General features: G+C 37.6%; 1 protein-coding gene across 1 annotated transcript in view; it reads right to left on the bottom strand.

Annotated features, from left to right (window-relative positions):
• Nucleotides 1–17,245, bottom strand: part of LOC123664092 (transketolase-like protein 2) — a 31,767-nt gene extending 14,522 nt beyond the window's left edge. The window contains exons 1-7 of the mRNA XM_045598705.1: nt 17,128–17,245; nt 15,225–15,442; nt 12,912–13,062; nt 8,630–8,857; nt 7,239–7,426; nt 5,062–5,133; nt 4,110–4,233 (exon numbers count right to left, since the gene is read on the bottom strand). Of these exons, the coding sequence (XP_045454661.1) occupies nt 4,110–4,233; nt 5,062–5,133; nt 7,239–7,426; nt 8,630–8,857; nt 12,912–13,062; nt 15,225–15,442; nt 17,128–17,223 (1,077 nt within the window). The 5' untranslated portion in view covers nt 17,224–17,245. The remainder of the gene's footprint in view (nt 1–4,109; nt 4,234–5,061; nt 5,134–7,238; nt 7,427–8,629; nt 8,858–12,911; nt 13,063–15,224; nt 15,443–17,127) is intronic.
• Between the last annotated feature and the right edge of the window lie 214 nt (nt 17,246–17,459).

The raw sequence follows: 17,459 nt of genomic DNA, 5'->3' as shown, positions 1-17,459 counted from the left end.
AATAAATTTAAGTGATGAAAATTATACAAATAGTAATATTTCTAGTTTAGATAGATGGAGGCTAACACAAAAAATAGTTAACGATTTCTGGAACAGATGGTACAAAGAATATCTTGTGAACTTGAACCAAACATATAAATGGAATAAAAAGAATCCTGAACCAGAAATCGATGACATAGTCATTCTAAAGGAAGATAATATTCCTCAAAGTAAATGGATATTGGGTAAAATCATTCTTAAGCATGTAGGCCCAGATGGCATTACTCGTGTTGTAACAGTTAAATGTAAAAACGGTGTCTATAAACGACCAGTGAGTAAATTATGTATGTTACCTAAACAAAATTAGTTTTAATTCCTATAAATTGTATACATTTTCAATAATGTGCCTATATTAGTTATGTAGATGTAATGTAATCTTAAGTTACTTACTTTTTTATGTACGTAGTGAGCATTCCTAGCTTCGCAATAACCTACTTGTCCGTAAAACTACATAAGTAAATTAATATTAAACAATATCGCACGGTGGGCGGTTAGGAGCTGTAAATGCAATACTACAAACACAATATTAATACTTATCGTTTATATCTTTATTTTATAATATCTTTGTTTTTATTGTGATTTCTATTTCATTTGTTATTAAGTCAAAATATGTCATACGCACATTATTCAACTATAGTTTATTGTTTTTTGTTTTATTTTTGTAATGTCACTGAAAGGATAGATCCTTTGGTGGGCGGAATGTTTAAAAGCATAGCATCTAATCCTAGTTATAATTATATATAAGTATACAGTCCACTGCATCTCTAAATTTTTGAACTTCATCAGTTACAAATAAACAGTCAAAGAGTCCACACGTCGTTTTACTGTGCTTAAACCTAACAAGCAATAAACAACCCTTATCGCCGTCAACAGATAGAGATGGTTAAATTTGCTAAATAAAAGATGTTCGACAGCTAACGGCGGCCCTTCAAACGGAGGCCTATAGCTGTTATAGATCACGTTCCAATTGAAAAATTATTTTGGTCCTTTTTAAATTTTATTTTGTTTTAATATATGAGCTACTCTAGTAAACTAGTTATGCATAAAACGTCTAGAAACGCTATAATTTACAATGAAAGGATTGTTGTTTTTTTCTCACATAAAATTTTAATTCACGAAAATTCATTACAACCGGGACCGACGGCTTAACGTGCTCTTCGAGGCACAGCGGGAAGACCCACAAGGACAGACAAACAAAGGGGAAAGCGAAAATCCCAGAGTATGGAAAAATAACAACTTAGTTTTGACATAGTACATCGAGTTAGTCGACATATGCCAAAAATCAGTAAAAATAATGAGGCTCAGAAAGTACAAACTTTAAATGGAGATAAAGCACAAATGTGAATTGATTAAGTTTTGATTCCATTAATAAACACCACATAGAATAGCACCCATGTTTACAACACAATAATTATGCAATGTTAGTGGCATTAAGCGCTTGGTTTAGTCAGAAAGCTCGTTTGTCCGAGTGCTACTGGCCACGTCGGCCGACAACGGCCGCGTGAGTACGACACACGACTTACTCTCGCACTGACGCGTTGAAATACAGCGAAGAGCTGCAATCCTAGAAGGCGTATAGTGCCACTGCGGAAGCGGCGGAACCGTGGTTCCGGAAGAGCGTTAGTACGATATGACGGAGGTGAGCTCAGCGACAGAATGAAGCGGTAGGTTCTTGTAAGAATCATATCAAGCAGTTCTGATCAAAGGTCAAAGACACAAATGAGACAGGACGTTTACAAACAGTTAAAGAATATTTTTGTCTTATGATGGCGGTTGTGGAAGCTTAAGAGCCAGAGCTCTAGAAGAGTGTTAGTGCAGTATGTCAGAGGTTAGTGTAGCGATAGAATGAAGCGGTATATTGTAGAGTAACGATTACAAACCGAATGAGCCCTTATTAATCGAAGATCAACAACACGAATGAGTTCAGAACATTTATTAACACTTAAAAATTTCGTGATATGACGGTAGTCGAATTTTTTTTTGGACACCACAATGAAAAACGACTTAAACTCCTTCTTGTAGGAATCATATCAAGCAGTTTTGATCAAAGATCAACGGCACGAATGAGGCAGGACATTTACAAACAGCTAAAGAAAATTTCCGTCTTTTGACGGTAGTCGAGTATTTCCCAAAACACCACAATGAAAAACGCCTTAACATTATTGGACACAGATAGCCATTTAATTATAAAACGGAGGGAAGACAATTTCAAGCATAACACAAAAAATTAAATGAAAAAGAAAGCGTTATTATATATAATTGAGGATATTATAAATGACTTTGCTCGTCACTAGTCACCTGGTCGAAGGTGCGCGTGAAGAAGGCGGCGAAGGTGGAGGCGAACACGATGGCGCGCTGGCGGCACGCCGCGTGGCTTTAGTTAGTTAGGTACAGTAGTGGTTCATGCAGGGGGGGTCACTGGTCACCTGGTCGAAGGTGCGCGTGAAGAAGGCGGCGAAGGTGGAGGCGAACACGATGGCGCGCTGGCGGCACGCCGCGTGCCTTTAGTTAGTTAGGTACAGTAGTGGTTCATGCAGGGGGGGTCACTAGTAACCTGGTCGAAGGTGCGCGTGAAGAAGGCGAACACGATGGCGCGCTGGCGGCACCCCGCGTGCCTTTAGTGAGTTAGGTGCAGTAGTGGTTCATGCAGGGGGGGGGTCACTAGTCACCTGGTCGAAGGTGCGCGTGAAGAAGGCGGCGAAGGTGGAGGCGAACACGATGGCGCGCTGGCGGCACGCCGCGTGCCTTTAGTGAGTTAGGTGCAGTAGTGGTTCATGCAGGGGGGGGGGGGTCACTAGTCACCTGGTCGAAGGTGCGCGTGAAGAAGGCGGCGAAGGTGGAGGCGAACACGATGGCGCGCTGGCGGCACGCCGCGTGCCTTTAGTTAGTTAGGTGCAGTAGTGGTTCATGCAGGGGGGGTCACTAGTAACCTGGTCGAAGGTGCGCGTGAAGAAGGCGAACACGATGGCGCGCTGGCGGCACCCCGCGTGCCTTTAGTGAGTTAGGTGCAGTAGTGGTTCATGCAGGGGGGGGGTCACTAGTCACCTGGTCGAAGGTGCGCGTGAAGAAGGCGGCGAAGGTGGAGGCGAACACGATGGCGCGCTGGCGGCACGCCGCGTGGCTTTAGTTAGTTAGGTACAGTAGTGGTTCATGCAGGGGGGGTCACTAGTAACCTGGTCGAAGGTGCGCGTGAAGAAGGCGAACACGATGGCGCGCTGGCGGCACCCCGCGTGCCTTTAGTGAGTTAGGTGCAGTAGTGGTTCATGCAGGGGGGGGGGTCACTAGTCACCTGGTCGAAGGTGCGCGTGAAGAAGGCGGCGAAGGTGGAGGCGAACACGATGGCGCGCTGGCGGCACGCCGCGTGCCTTTAGTGAGTTAGGTGCAGTAGTGGTTCATGCAGGGGGGGGGTCACTAGTCACCTGGTCGAAGGTGCGCGTGAAGAAGGCGGCGAAGGTGGAGGCGAACACGATGGCGCGCTGGCGGCACGCCGCGTGGCTTTAGTTAGTTAGGTACAGTAGTGGTTCATGCAGGGGGGGGGGTCACTAGTCACCTGGTCGAAGGTGCGCGTGAAGAAGGCGGCGAAGGTGGAGGCGAACACGATGGCGCGCTGGCGGCACGCCGCGTGGCTTTAGTTAGTTAGGTACAGTAGTGGTTCATGCAGGGGGGGGGTCACTAGTCACCTGGTCGAAGGTGCGCGTGAAGAAGGCGGCGAAGGTGGAGGCGAACACGATGGCGCGCTGGCGGCACGCCGCGTGGCTTTAGTTAGTTAGGTACAGTAGTGGTTCATGCAGGGGGGGGGTCACTAGTCACCTGGTCGAAGGTGCGCGTGAAGAAGGCGGCGAAGGTGGAGGCGAACACGATGGCGCGCTGGCGGCACGCCGCGTGCCTTTAGTTAGTTAGGTACAGTAGTGGTTCATGCAGGGGGGGGGTCACTAGTCACCTGGTCGAAGGTGCGCGTGAAGAAGGCGGCGAAGGTGGAGGCGAACACGATGGCGCGCTGGCGGCACGCCGCGTGCCTTTAGTGAGTTAGGTGCAGTAGTGGTTCATGCAGGGGGGGGGTCACTAGTCACCTGGTCGAAGGTGCGCGTGAAGAAGGCGGCGAAGGTGGAGGCGAACACGATGGCGCGCTGGCGGCACGCCGCGCCCGTCGCCACGCCCACCAGCGTCTGTTCTGCGATGAAGCACTCCACGTACCTGTTAGTGTGAAATTCGGATTAAGAAACATATGTATTATGTGTTTCATAAATAATGACCGGATTATATGCAATTGCATATTTGCATATTTAAGCCATTCTGAGTTATAAGGCATATTATCTGTACATTTTTGAACGCAGCGGACTTAGCAGCCTATCATTTAAACTTTTATTTCTAGAGTTGTACAAGGCAAGCTTCCTTCAGACAGACAAGTTGATGCCTCATATTGTACTTGTGATTAAAAACCAACGTTATCAAATAAAATACATAAAACTAGACTTCGTTTTATAGAAATAAAATAAATTTTATTGGTAACAAACAATAAACACTGCTTACATGCGGTAAAAATACAACAAAATTTGATCTTAATATTCTATTATTTCAAAGCTATACATAAAATAAAAAAATATGATGTCACCAATCGGACTCAGTATCGTTGAGACATCGTTGTCCCAACACTAACTTTCAGTGAGCACCATGTATATAAAGACAATAAGAATAAGAAGTGCAGCACGGACAGTGATAACATTAAAAAAATGTATATACATATTAAAAACAAATAATAAACAGCAGGAAAACAGGAATATACTTATGGTAGGAAATAACAAAATAATAACAGTATAACAGATATAAGGCGACTAAAATGCAGCATCAAAACAAATTTAAAAAAAATTATATAGTAAATATAATATACACACACATAACACACCAACACATACATATTTATACACACAAATACATACACACATAAACACATACACACACATATATAATTTACTTTTTTCTTTAAAAACAGGGTTCAACTCAAGCACTTTTTTGTTTAAATACCTTTCTGGATAAGCGTTGCGTAGCTTGTCACTGAATGTAGAATTTTTGGTGTCACCATCCAGAGCGATTACTCTGTGAGAGAAAAAATAAATTTAATTAGATATTTGTTATTAAGAGCCATTTCACAAAAATCGGTAACAATCCGCGAAATTGTAATATTTTGACGTCGTTAATCTCAGTGTTGGATGCAATAATGTAATTTATATTCTTGAAATATAATAGAGCAACCTTTGTTGTAGTCCATAGTCAGATCAGAATTTTGATTTATATTATGTGTATAAAATTATTAACCTTTTCATCAGCCTCCTCCCTGGGTAAACGGTCGCAATGTATACTTTGAAGTCCTACTTTTCAATAACCTCTACGTTGAAACCATTTAAAAAATATATCATAATATGTGGAATATAATTTTGTTGTCCACTATCATAGATTTTTATTCCATTTGTATCTCTATTAAACGATAAAAAAAATTTAAAGTTACGAATATTTTCCAAATAAGTACAATTTTAAAAGCGATATTTCTCTTAGAAAACTAAGAAATTTTAACGAACTATCTTCATCAAAGTAAACTTACATCATTAAGGAATACAAAAAAAATAATTAAAAGATGTAATTATTTTTAATACATTTTATATTAAATAATAAAAAGATAGTATATATTGCCACGCATCAAGCCCGGTAAATCAGTCGAGCGCTAGCGCTCTTAGAGGTAAGGTCCACGCCAAATTCTGCGCAGCCGTCTCTTTCGCTCACACGCGCCAAGCGCCTGTTGTTATAGCGGATAAAACGCATTTGATACTTTCATAATAAAATATAAATAAAATAAACATATTACGAAAATGACTGTAAAATAATATAATGATAATTTCTGTAAACAAATGTATAATTTAATTTTCTTTTCTCACACTATCAATACAAATAGGCATTTCAATCTGTTTGTCTTGTTATTTGTTAATTAATATGTTTGTCGGTGTCGATGTCATTAAATGCTTTTTTATTCATATCGTAAATATTAGATTCATTCGTAAACTGAAAAAACTAAATCAATTTAAAAAAATTGTTTCATAAAATTGATTTTTTTAATTTTATTTTAAATTTATTGACTGTTGTTATATAACATACTTGAAATTTTTAACAAATTAATTATGTAAAAAACATTTTATACCATAGTTATAATTTTTATTATACATCAGAAAATGATCACGATGGTCTTTTGGTTGTCACACTATACGTACTAGCACAAAGATCGCGCGGCTCGTACGACTCGCGCGATGCGACCAAATTTACCTAAACTTGCAGAGCGTAAAATTGTGAAATGGCTCTTAATTCAATATAACATAAAGAAAATGAATAACAACCATTCTACATAAAACAATTAATATATTTCAGAGTAATGGGCATAAGAACGACAGACATTTTTATCGGCCATATCAACATATTTGCCGTGGCTTGGGTGTTTGTGCTTGTGTATTGTGTTTCCGGACTCCGACACCGGAGAAAACCCTACTGGGAGCAGTTGAGTGTGAAGCGTTTATTAATTATCATGGACATCTGAGGTAGGGTCAGCAGGAAATTTCCTGCTCAAAATACGGAGTAGCCCGATTGGGGTAGTACCTTGACCTTACATAAGATCACAGCTAAATAATATTGTTTTCAAGCAGTGTTTTGTTCCTGTTGGTAAGGTGACCAGAGCTCCTGGGGGAATTGGGGATAGGGTCAGTAATCCTTAAGGAAATAAGGACGCTCCGAGAAGCCTGTGAACGCCCCAGGAGGCTTCTGAGCTTCTGGAAGGAGCTGGGCTGCCTGAACTAGTCAGCCCTCTTTTCACGCATAATGGACCACCTTCGCGTCTAAATGCGGAAAACCGAGCCCAATACAATACAAATAGGGTCAGTAATGCGCTTTTATACTGGTGTTGCAGACGTCTATCATCATCATCATCATTACAGCCTATACAGTCCACTGCTGGACATAGGCCTCCACAAGTTTACGCCAAAAACAACGTGAACTCGTGTGTTTTGCCCATAGTCACCACGCTGGGCAGGCGGGTTGGTGGCCGCAGTACTGGCTCCAGACGTCTATAAGCTACGGTAATCGCTTACCAGCTGAGGTACGCTTGTTTGCCAACCTAGCTGTAGAAAAAAAAAAAAAAAAAACTGGGTAACCTCAGCACTCACCTCATGTTGGTATCGGCGAGCTTCTTGATCGCGTGCCCGTAGGCCAGGCGCGTGGCGACCTTCTGGCCGGGCTCGTAGCTGGGCGGGGACGACAGCGTGACGTCACGCAGGTGCACGCGCGGCGCCTCGGCCACCGGCGCGCGCACCGGCAGAGACACGCGCGGGTCTTTCATCTGGGCCTGCAGGTGCTGCGGGGGGGGGGGGAGGAAGATCAGTTGAGGTTCAGGAATTCAGAAATTTGTTCAGTTTGAAATCAGTTCAGGAATTTCCTGCTCAAAATATGGAGCAGCCCGACTGGGGTAGTACCTCGACCTTACAGAAGATCACAGCTAAATAATACTGTTTTCAAGCAGTATTGTGTTCCTGTTGGTGAGTAAGGTGACCAGAACTCCTGGGGGGGATTGGGGATTGGGTCGGCAACGCGCTTGCGATGCTTCTGGTGTTGCAGGTGTCTATAGGCTGCGGTAGTCGCTTACCATCAGGTGAGTCGTACGCTTGTTTGCCGACCTAGTGACATAAAAAAAAAAGGTGCGTGTCACGCGGGCTACCGCTCTGGTGTAGTTGCGGGGTCGATCCCCGCTCGGGGAGGATTTGTGTATTTTTTTTTAAAGACAATACACACACGGTCGTCTGTTCCTAAAGTAAGCAACTTAATGCTTGTGTTATAGGTAACAGCTGACTAGTATATAGCTACATATATTTTTTTTTTCGATAAACATACTTATAAATAATGCATATATAACTATATAAATAAATATTTATATTACACCCAGACTCGGGGTGGGAATCGAACCCACAACCCTCGGAGCAGAAAGCAGGGTCACTACAAACTGCGCCAACGGGCTAGTCAATTTTGTACAAATATTTCGGACGCGGAATTGGCTAGAGGTCAATCGAGGTCAGATTGTTAGCAGATTGTAAGCGACCCACACCGGCAGCGATAACTTGGAATTCCTCATTTGAAACTGCAAGTGCTTTGGGAGGAGGGAGGTTGGCAAGAGGTCATTTGAAGTCAGATTTTTAGCACAATTAAAATAATAAAATTCACCAGCAGGTATAGGTGGTTTAGAGGTGAGGGGCAGAGGTCAACTGACGTTAGATTTTAACACACTTCAAAATAATAAAGTTTATCTGCACCTGCAGAATTGTAAAAGACAATCAAAGGAATTAGGATATCAAGTCAGTTTGTAGCACACTATCAATAACAAGGTTATTTATTCGACTGTATCTTTAGGGAATTTAAGCAGGTCAATAAATTTCAATTTAACCCATCATAGCTGTAGTAGTAAAGACGATAATACCTAAACAAATTAAATCTGAAGCAAAACCAATTAATAAATCTTTTTTAGAACTAAATTATTCAACCTTGCAATAATAATTTCTTTTCTTACCTTAATGATCTTTTCTCCCTCCGCACCCAGGGCCTTTCCGTGCCAGTTCTCCTTATCTTCAATGTTAGGGAACCCTTTGCCCTTGTAAGTCTTGGCTATTATAGCGGTGGGTTTGCCGCTAACTGTAGTTGCTTCGTCGAAAGCTTTGATAAGCTCGCTGACGTCATGTCCATCGACAACCAGTGAGTGAAAACCGAAAGCTTTTAAACGCGCATCGTACACATCCATCTGAGGAACAATAAATTTAAATCTTGGAGTTATTATATTAATTTTAGAATTTTGTAAGTTAAATACTCGTAGTCATAACTAATTTAGCAACTAGAATTTTAGAATAATTATTACAATTAAGATAGGAGTATAAGAATTTAGAAGAAATCTACTGATAGTGTGCTTAATTCCATTTGAAAAAGGTATTTCAATGGGAATAAATTTTAGTACCAATAATTTTTCTTACAGCTATGATTGATCTTTTATATTCTTATTAACACATATAAACATCAAACTTTGAAACAAATATAAAACTCTACTACTGCTACATACTGATTATTTTGAGTAATAAATTAGAAATATTTACTTATCATTGTTTAACGTCATATTAATTGGAATAAACCTACTAATTCATTCTAATTTAATACACGTGGCTATATTTCTTGAATATATTTCTTGAATAGGTGACAATGCTTATAATATCACTAGTTAACCCAGCCACGCGTTACTGTGGTTCAATAATTATAATTTATTAAAATATATGTAAATTCTATATATATAATCTATTGTGCTGTGTGGCTACGGCACTAAAGAATTTAGCCACCCCCTATCTTCCCGTGGGTGTCGTAAGAGGCGACTAAGGGATAACAAGGTTCCACAACCACCTTGGAAATTAAGAAGCCGACCGATGGCGGGATAACCATCCAACTGCTGGCTTTGAAATACAAAGGCCGAAGACGGGCAGCAGCGTCTTCGGTGCGACAAAGCCAGTACTGCGGTCACCAACCGCCTGCCCAGCGTGGTGACTATGGGCAAAACACATGAGTTCACGTTATTTTTGGCGTAAACTTGTGGAGGCCTATGTCCAGCAGTGGACTGTATAGGCTGTAATGATGATGAAATTCTATATTTAAACGGGCTGTCTAAAATCTAGAAATATAAATACGGCGCCATCTACCGGTTATCTGTGCAATTTAGATATGCCAAACCGCCATCTACTAGTATTTTATAGAACTTACCGATAAATACACACTAAAGCCGTATAATAATAAACATTTAATTCGCCATAACAAATATTGAGATCAATATAAAAATTGGTTCATAGTTTCGAGTTTATTTTTTTTTTTTTTTTTTTTAATGTCACTAGGTCGGCAAACAAGCGTACGGCTCACCTGATGGTAAGCGATTACCGTAGCTGATAGACGCCTGCAACACCAGAAGCATCGCAAGCGCGTTGCCGACCCAATCCCCAATCCCCCCAGGAGCTCTGGTCACCTTACTCACCAACAGAGACACAATACTGCTTGAAACCAGTATTATTTTGCTGTGATCTTCTGTAAGGTCGAGGTACTACCCCCGTCGGGCTGCTCCATATTTTGAGCAGGAAATTCCTGCTGTGCCCTACCTCAGTTAAAAAAATAAAAAGTTTTTTATATAAAAACGGTATTGCTACAAAATATACGTTAAGTCAGTAAACATACACAAGTATTCAAGTGTGTAACTTACCATTCTTTTATGCTTTTATTGACCAAGTTTTACATAACTAGATTCTCGTATTGATAGAATACATACAATATTGTAAGAGTAACTAAAATGGTTCAGATAAGATTTGATCCCTTTTCAACTATCTTTTTTATTCAAATATAACATTTATATTACAAAAAAAAAACATGATTTTATTGACAAAAAACATGACAATTTCGATACTGTTCTATTATTCATTTGTAATCATGATTTGTATTTGCTCACAAATGAAAAAAAAACCAAATTCAATATACATCGACAAGTAATAAAGAGCAGGTTCACGAAAAAAAGTATAGTAAATACGCATTATTAGATTTATCTCGAAAGGTACTTGTTAGATCTTAAGATCACATGACACGCACCACCTTTCGATTAAATTTTTTTTATCGAATCCGATCCAGCCAGTAAAAAGTTTTAAGTTACCACAACTAAATTAAAAAAAAAAAAAAAATCGAATTGTAACCTCCTCCTTTATTTGGAGTCGGTTAAAAATTCGGCGAGATAAATAACTGAAAAACAATATATTATGAAATAACAGACTAGCGATAAGGTGAGTTGGGTAAAAGTCGAGAGGTGAATGTCAGCTGTTATCTAATCACTGTATCTAAGAGGTTGCCGCGTTTAATATTTTATACATATTTCGATCATTTTTGAAGTAAAGATAAGTTTTAACTGAGGTACACAGCAGGAATTTCCTGCTCAAAATATGGAGCAGCCCGACTGGGGTAGTACCTCGACCAGAAGATCACAGCTAAATAATACTGTTTTCAAGCAGTATTGTGTTCCTGTTGGTGAGTAAGGTGACCACAGCTCCTGGGGGGATTGGGGATTGGGTCGGCAACGCGCTTGCGATGCTACGGTAATCGCTTACCATCAGGTGAGCCGTACGCTTGTTTACCGACCTAGTGACATAAAAAAAAGTAAAAATTCTTAACGCACGATGACTTGGGGAGTAACCTGGCGAATGCGTGACAAGAGCATTACGAAAAGTGTGATCGGGCGAGGTGAACGGAAGTTGAGAGTGAGATATAAGTTAGATGAAGTTCTCACACTAGTCTTTTTTTTTTATTAAATTGATCGTTCAGTATTGCACGATAACCAATAATTTTTAAATATCTCCTAATTCTGATTCCAAAATGAACAATTTCGCAGGTGGTTGAATAAATAAGAGTCTCAGTAAGGAGGTTCCTTTGTCACACTTTAAATTCCAGTTGTCATTAGTATGATTCAAATTAACTTACAAATAATCCAAGTCACGCAAGCGTTTGTAAAGAGGTTTTATTTCAAAATGTCATTTAATCCAAGGGTATTTTTATACGGTAACTAAACACGCATAGCCAAAGACTCGTTATTCTTGAGACTATAATAGATGTGATAAAACACAACATACAAGTACCACCATTTGAATTACATTGTATTACAACACTGATTATATAAAAAAAAAAAAAAAAATTAACTAGCTGCACTCGCGACTTTGTCCGCGTGGAACAGTGACTTTATATGTTCAACGTGATTCTTTTAATTGGCATAACTTTTGTTTTTATGAACCGATTGACATGAAACAAACACTAAATATTAAGGTAGGCTTGCCACGATATATTATTAAAAACCGCATGTGAATTGGATATGTCGTTTCTGAGATAAGAGTGCACAAACACACAGACAAACAGACAAAAATTCTGAAATCATTGTTTTGGGGGCTATTTGCGTTGATAAAGGTCCCAATAATATTTTTTCTCACATAATTTAAATGTACAAACAGCGACCGATATATCGAACGAGCGATTAACTAATCAATACAGACATTTATTACTTTAATGAGGGCCTGTTTCACCAGTTCATAATGCTATTTGACGGATGACGATACGAATAGACTTTGACAGCGGAAGGTAAAATAGGTCAGTAGGTTGTTTCTCCTCAATACTGCAATTTTAAGATTAATATTTGCAAATAAAATATCTCATAAATATGGTAGAATTCGATGGTAAAACGAATAAGGAATGAACTTTTTACTGTGGGAGACTGTCATCCGTCAGATAGTGTTATCCACAACTGGTCAAACAGGTCCTAATAGTAAGTTCATTTTATGTTTTCTTTATTATGTAAACTATTATATTATATTGTGTAACAACCGCTCTGGTGTAGTGGTGCGAGAAGTCGCCTGAAGCACTGATGGTTTACGAGTTTGATTCCTGGTCGGGATTGATATGTGTATTTGTACAAATATTTTTTTCTAGTTTGGATTTCTATCCTTGCGGGTCTCCCCACCGTGCCTCGGAGAGCACGTTAAGCCGTGTCGATCCCGGTTATCATTAGTACCTGATAGCGATCGTTACTCATAGTAGGAAACATATCCGCCAACCCGAAGTGGAGCAGCGTGGTGGATTAAGCTCCAAACATTCTTCTACATGGAGAAAGTGGTCTATACCCAGCAGTGGGATATTACAGGCTGAATGCTAATATATAAATGAATTTACAGTATGTCATATACAAAAATCAATCTAGTAGGCATTGATTACAATTTAATTAGAAAAGTCACATCGGATCTTACCTGGTGCTGCAGGGAAGTAGGCTCGGACTGTCCAAGTCGGTTAACATCAAAGATAACAACTAAGTTATCCAGTTTGTAATGGCTTGCGAAGTGTAAAGCCTCCCATATACTGCCCTCCGCTGCCTCACCGTCGCCCACCAAACAGTATACTCTGAAATACACTTGGTATTTTTTAATTTATACTATACATATATAGATGTACTAAATAATAATAAATAAAAATAGGTAAAAAAACTTTTTAAGTTAAACGGTTTTATGTTAAACATACATTGCAATGTTTAAGATAAATGTACTAAAAACCAAAAAATAATAAAATAGATACAGTCGTGGGAATTATAAACATATGCATAGACTAGACTAAAATAAAACCGTGGGGCACGTCAATTGTCTACAAATTATCGACTTAATGTGCGATAGAAGAATCGTTTAATTCGTCGTTAAAATAGGCAGTTGGCCCGCAGACGGTGAGGAAATTACTTACTATTTTCTTGCTCATGGAAATTCCAATAGTTATACACTCCATGTAAATAAAAGAGATGTTTCAACTTGTAGACAATTGACGTGCCCCACGGTTTTATTTTAGTCTAGTCTATGATGTTTATAATTCCCACGACTGTATCTATTTTATTATTTTTTGGTTTTTAGTACATTTATCTTAAACATTGCAATGTATGTTTAACATAAAACCGTTTAACTTAAAAAGTGTTTTTACCTATTTTTATTTTCTAGTTTTTAGTTTTTATTTCGCATTCTGTTTAATTCATTTAGTGCTTCATTATTGCAAGGCCCATCTTAAATATTGAGGTTGTATAGTGCACTGTATTCTTCTTGTCAAGCCCTTTTATTTGATGCCCATATTGGTGGGATTGATAAAAAATTGTTATCAGACATTTGGTAGCGGCGGCCAGCTTAGATTTCAATTTTGCATAGTAAATTGTATTCTACTTGTTGAGACCTTTCATTTGATACCCATGTTGATGGGATTGATAAAACCTAAGTTATCCGCCATTTTGTAGAGGCCGCCATCTTGGATTTTAATTTTATATAGTACATTGATTATACTGGTTGAGCACTTTCATTTAATACCCATATTGATGGGATCGATAAAACCTACGTTAGCCGCCATTTTGTAGCGGCCGCCATCTTGTATTTCAATTTTTTATAGTATATTGTATTCTGCTTGTTGAGCCCTTTCATTTGATACCCATATTGATGGGATTGATAAAACCTACGTTATCCGCCATTTTGTGGCGGGCGCCATCTTGGATTTCAATTTTTTATAGTATATTGTATTCTGCTTGTTGAGCCCTTTCATTTGATACCCATATTGATGGGATTAATAAAACATAAATTATCCGCCATTTTGTAACGGCGGCCATCTTGAATTTATAATGATAATGAATAAACATAATTGTATTGTCACCAAAATCCAAAGTGTATACAAAATTTCAGATTAATCGGTTGACAGGAAGAGGGTGAAATTTGAATTACTAAATTTGACCCAAGAATAAATAATAAATAAAAAATAAAACAAACGGGGTGAGCTAAATAAAACCGTTTAATAAATCGTCGTCTGTTCCATTCTGTTTTATAAACTTAATGCTTCTTATAGGTAACAGTTGACTGCTATGGCTTTATTTATTTATTTATTTTTTTGATGAATATACATAGAAATAATATATACATAAATACAAATATTACACCCATACTCAGGTGAGAATCGAACCCGCAAGTCGCGGAACAGAAAGCAGGGTCACTACAAACTGCGCAAACGGGCTAGTCAAAATTAGTTTAGAGATTAGAAACAAATTTTTCCACTTCATAATATTGATTTAGGTAATATATATAAGTACATATTATATTACAACAGATAAACAAATGAAAATGTATAAATAAAAATTAATATAGCTTTATTTGTTATATATATTTTTAAATGGATTAATCTTGTAAGTAATATTGGAAACAAAAGTCAACATTCCGATATAATTATTCAATAACTTCTCATAAGATACTTCTTAAATAATCACACATTCAATTTTTTTTAAACATCTTTGAATAAATAATCAAATATATGACGAAAAAAGAATGTCATGTTTTTTTTTTTCAAAACCATATAGCTATTATAATTCCGACAATTTTTTTCTTAAATTATTTTTAACAAGGTATTGTCAATAACATCGCTGACTGATTACGTAATAAAAAAAAAGAAGGCATTTTAATATTCATGATCTGGTAACAGTATATATAATAGAAAATATAAAACGTAACATGCAATTTGTATATATTAAGAATAGTATAGATTTATAACTTTACCTGTATGGTGTCTGGTCGAAGTACTTCCCCACATAAGCCATACCGGCGGCTACGGCCAACCCTTGTCCGAGGGAGCCAGTGCCCACATCAATGAAGTTCAGCCTCGGTGTGGGATGACCTTCTAAGTCAGAATCGATTTTACGGAGATTCTTTAAATCTTCGACGGGGAAAAGTCCAGCTTCTGCCCATGCTGCGTATAGGATTGGTGCTGCATGTCCCTGGGGAATTCATTCATTTTACAATACTGTATTTGTCCAAGATAATCAACCATTAGAAAATAAGTTAATGGAATTTTTATGTACTAGCATCTGATCCGAGGACTGGCGATGAACCTAACCTTTCATTGTACATACAAATACTTGTTTATTAAATATTTTTTGTCCATTATAAAATGGGAAGGTCGAGGGTGGGGGGTGAACCTTCTCTGGATATTAGGAAACAAAATACACTGTGGTAATGAAGCCGAGTCCAACTGGACCAACTGATCTTGAATTGGACCCATACTGATAGTAATTTCTAATAATAATTTCTGATAGTAATTAGTATTATAAATAAAAATATTACAACACATTGTGTTATTCATTAATTTACGTTTTTCGCCGAAATTTTTACTATCAGTCACAGTTATGTAAGATTAGATTTGAAAATACTTTTGATGATAAGAAATGTAATATTAAATTGAACATCAAATTGTTTGAAATTAGTAGGTAAATAAATCATCAAGGACAAAAAGTTTCTAAATGGATAGAAAGTTTAACAATTCCAATTTACCCTATGATCAATGTCCCTGTGGCGACAGATTGAAGTATAATGGGAGATAAAAAAAAAAAAATTATAAACATTTGTTTCTTTTTAACCGACTTCCAAAAAAAAGGAGGAGGTTCTCAATTCGACTGTTTTTTTTTTCTTTTTTTTTTTTATGTATGTTACATCAGAACTTTTGACCGGGTAGACCGATTTCGACAAATTTTGTTTTAATAGAAAGGTGGTGTGTGGTCCATTTATGTGGTCAATTGGTCCCATTTAAATTTATTTGAGAACTAACAACTACTTTTCGAGTTATATCTAATAATGCGTTTTTACTTGACGCTTTTTTCGTCAACCTACGTTGTATTATACCGCATAACTTTCTACTGGATATACCGATTTCGATAATTCTTTTTTTGTTGGAAAGGGGATATCCCTAGTTTGGTACCATGATAAGGAAACCAGGATCTGATGAGGGGATTCTAGAGAAATCGAGGGAAACTCTTGAAAATCTGCAATAACTTTTTACTGGGTATACCGATTTTGATAATTTTTAAGTTAATCGAAAGCTGATGTTTATCATATTGTCACATATAAATTTTATCGAAATCTGATAACTACTTTTTGAGTAATCTTTGATAACGCGTAGTTACTTGACTATTTTTTCGTCGATCTACGCTGTATTACTCGTCGACGTAATTGAAGTCGGTTTTTTTTTTCGTTTGCGAGCAAACACAATTATGTTAGTACAACATTATTTCCTCAATTGCTGTTAAAACATTGTGTAAAAAAAACTTGACATCTTTGATGAAAATATTTATTGAAAATATTGTTGAGACAAATTAGAAGTTGAATAAATAGGTATTACAACAAAAAAATAAAAAAATAATAAAAAAAAAATCTCCATTTTTCAAATCCAATTCACTTTTCAAAATCCAATTCAATTTTTCTAATTTATTTTCTCAATGACAAGTAACAATTTTGTATTTTGAGTTATAATTTGTGAAGTGACAATTTTTATTTCATATTTAATATAAAGTAATTTTTTCTTCGTTTATGTTTTTATAAGAAATTTTTTTTTTTTTACCATATAACAGTTAAAAGGTATTAAATAAAATTATATACATCAAAATAATGGTACATAACAATTTCTTACCTTGGAAAGTATAAATCTATCGGAGGAGGGATCACGGGGAGCCGAGATCTTATACCTCATTGTGTGAAAGAACAGTACTGACATGATCTCGGCCATCGACGCACATGACGTGGGGTGACTAGGAGAGAATATAAATTAGTTATTGGCCAGTATTTATTTTTTCCACACATGGTACAAATATTGGCAAACATGTTTTTTTTTTCTTTTTGTCATTTTTGATTTTATTGAAATGTATTAGAGATTATTATAAATTGTAAGTAGAAAACTTTTTGTCTCCTTTGCAATTGTCCCACCTCTGTTCATTCCTTTACAAAACTATCCAAACTTAATAT

This window comes from Melitaea cinxia, chromosome 21 (genome assembly GCF_905220565.1).
Source record: "Melitaea cinxia chromosome 21, ilMelCinx1.1, whole genome shotgun sequence".
Lineage (NCBI taxonomy): Eukaryota > Metazoa > Arthropoda > Insecta > Lepidoptera > Nymphalidae > Melitaea > Melitaea cinxia.
Note: the sequence above shows the minus strand (reverse complement) of the source record. Positions and strands in the feature narration are given on the sequence as shown.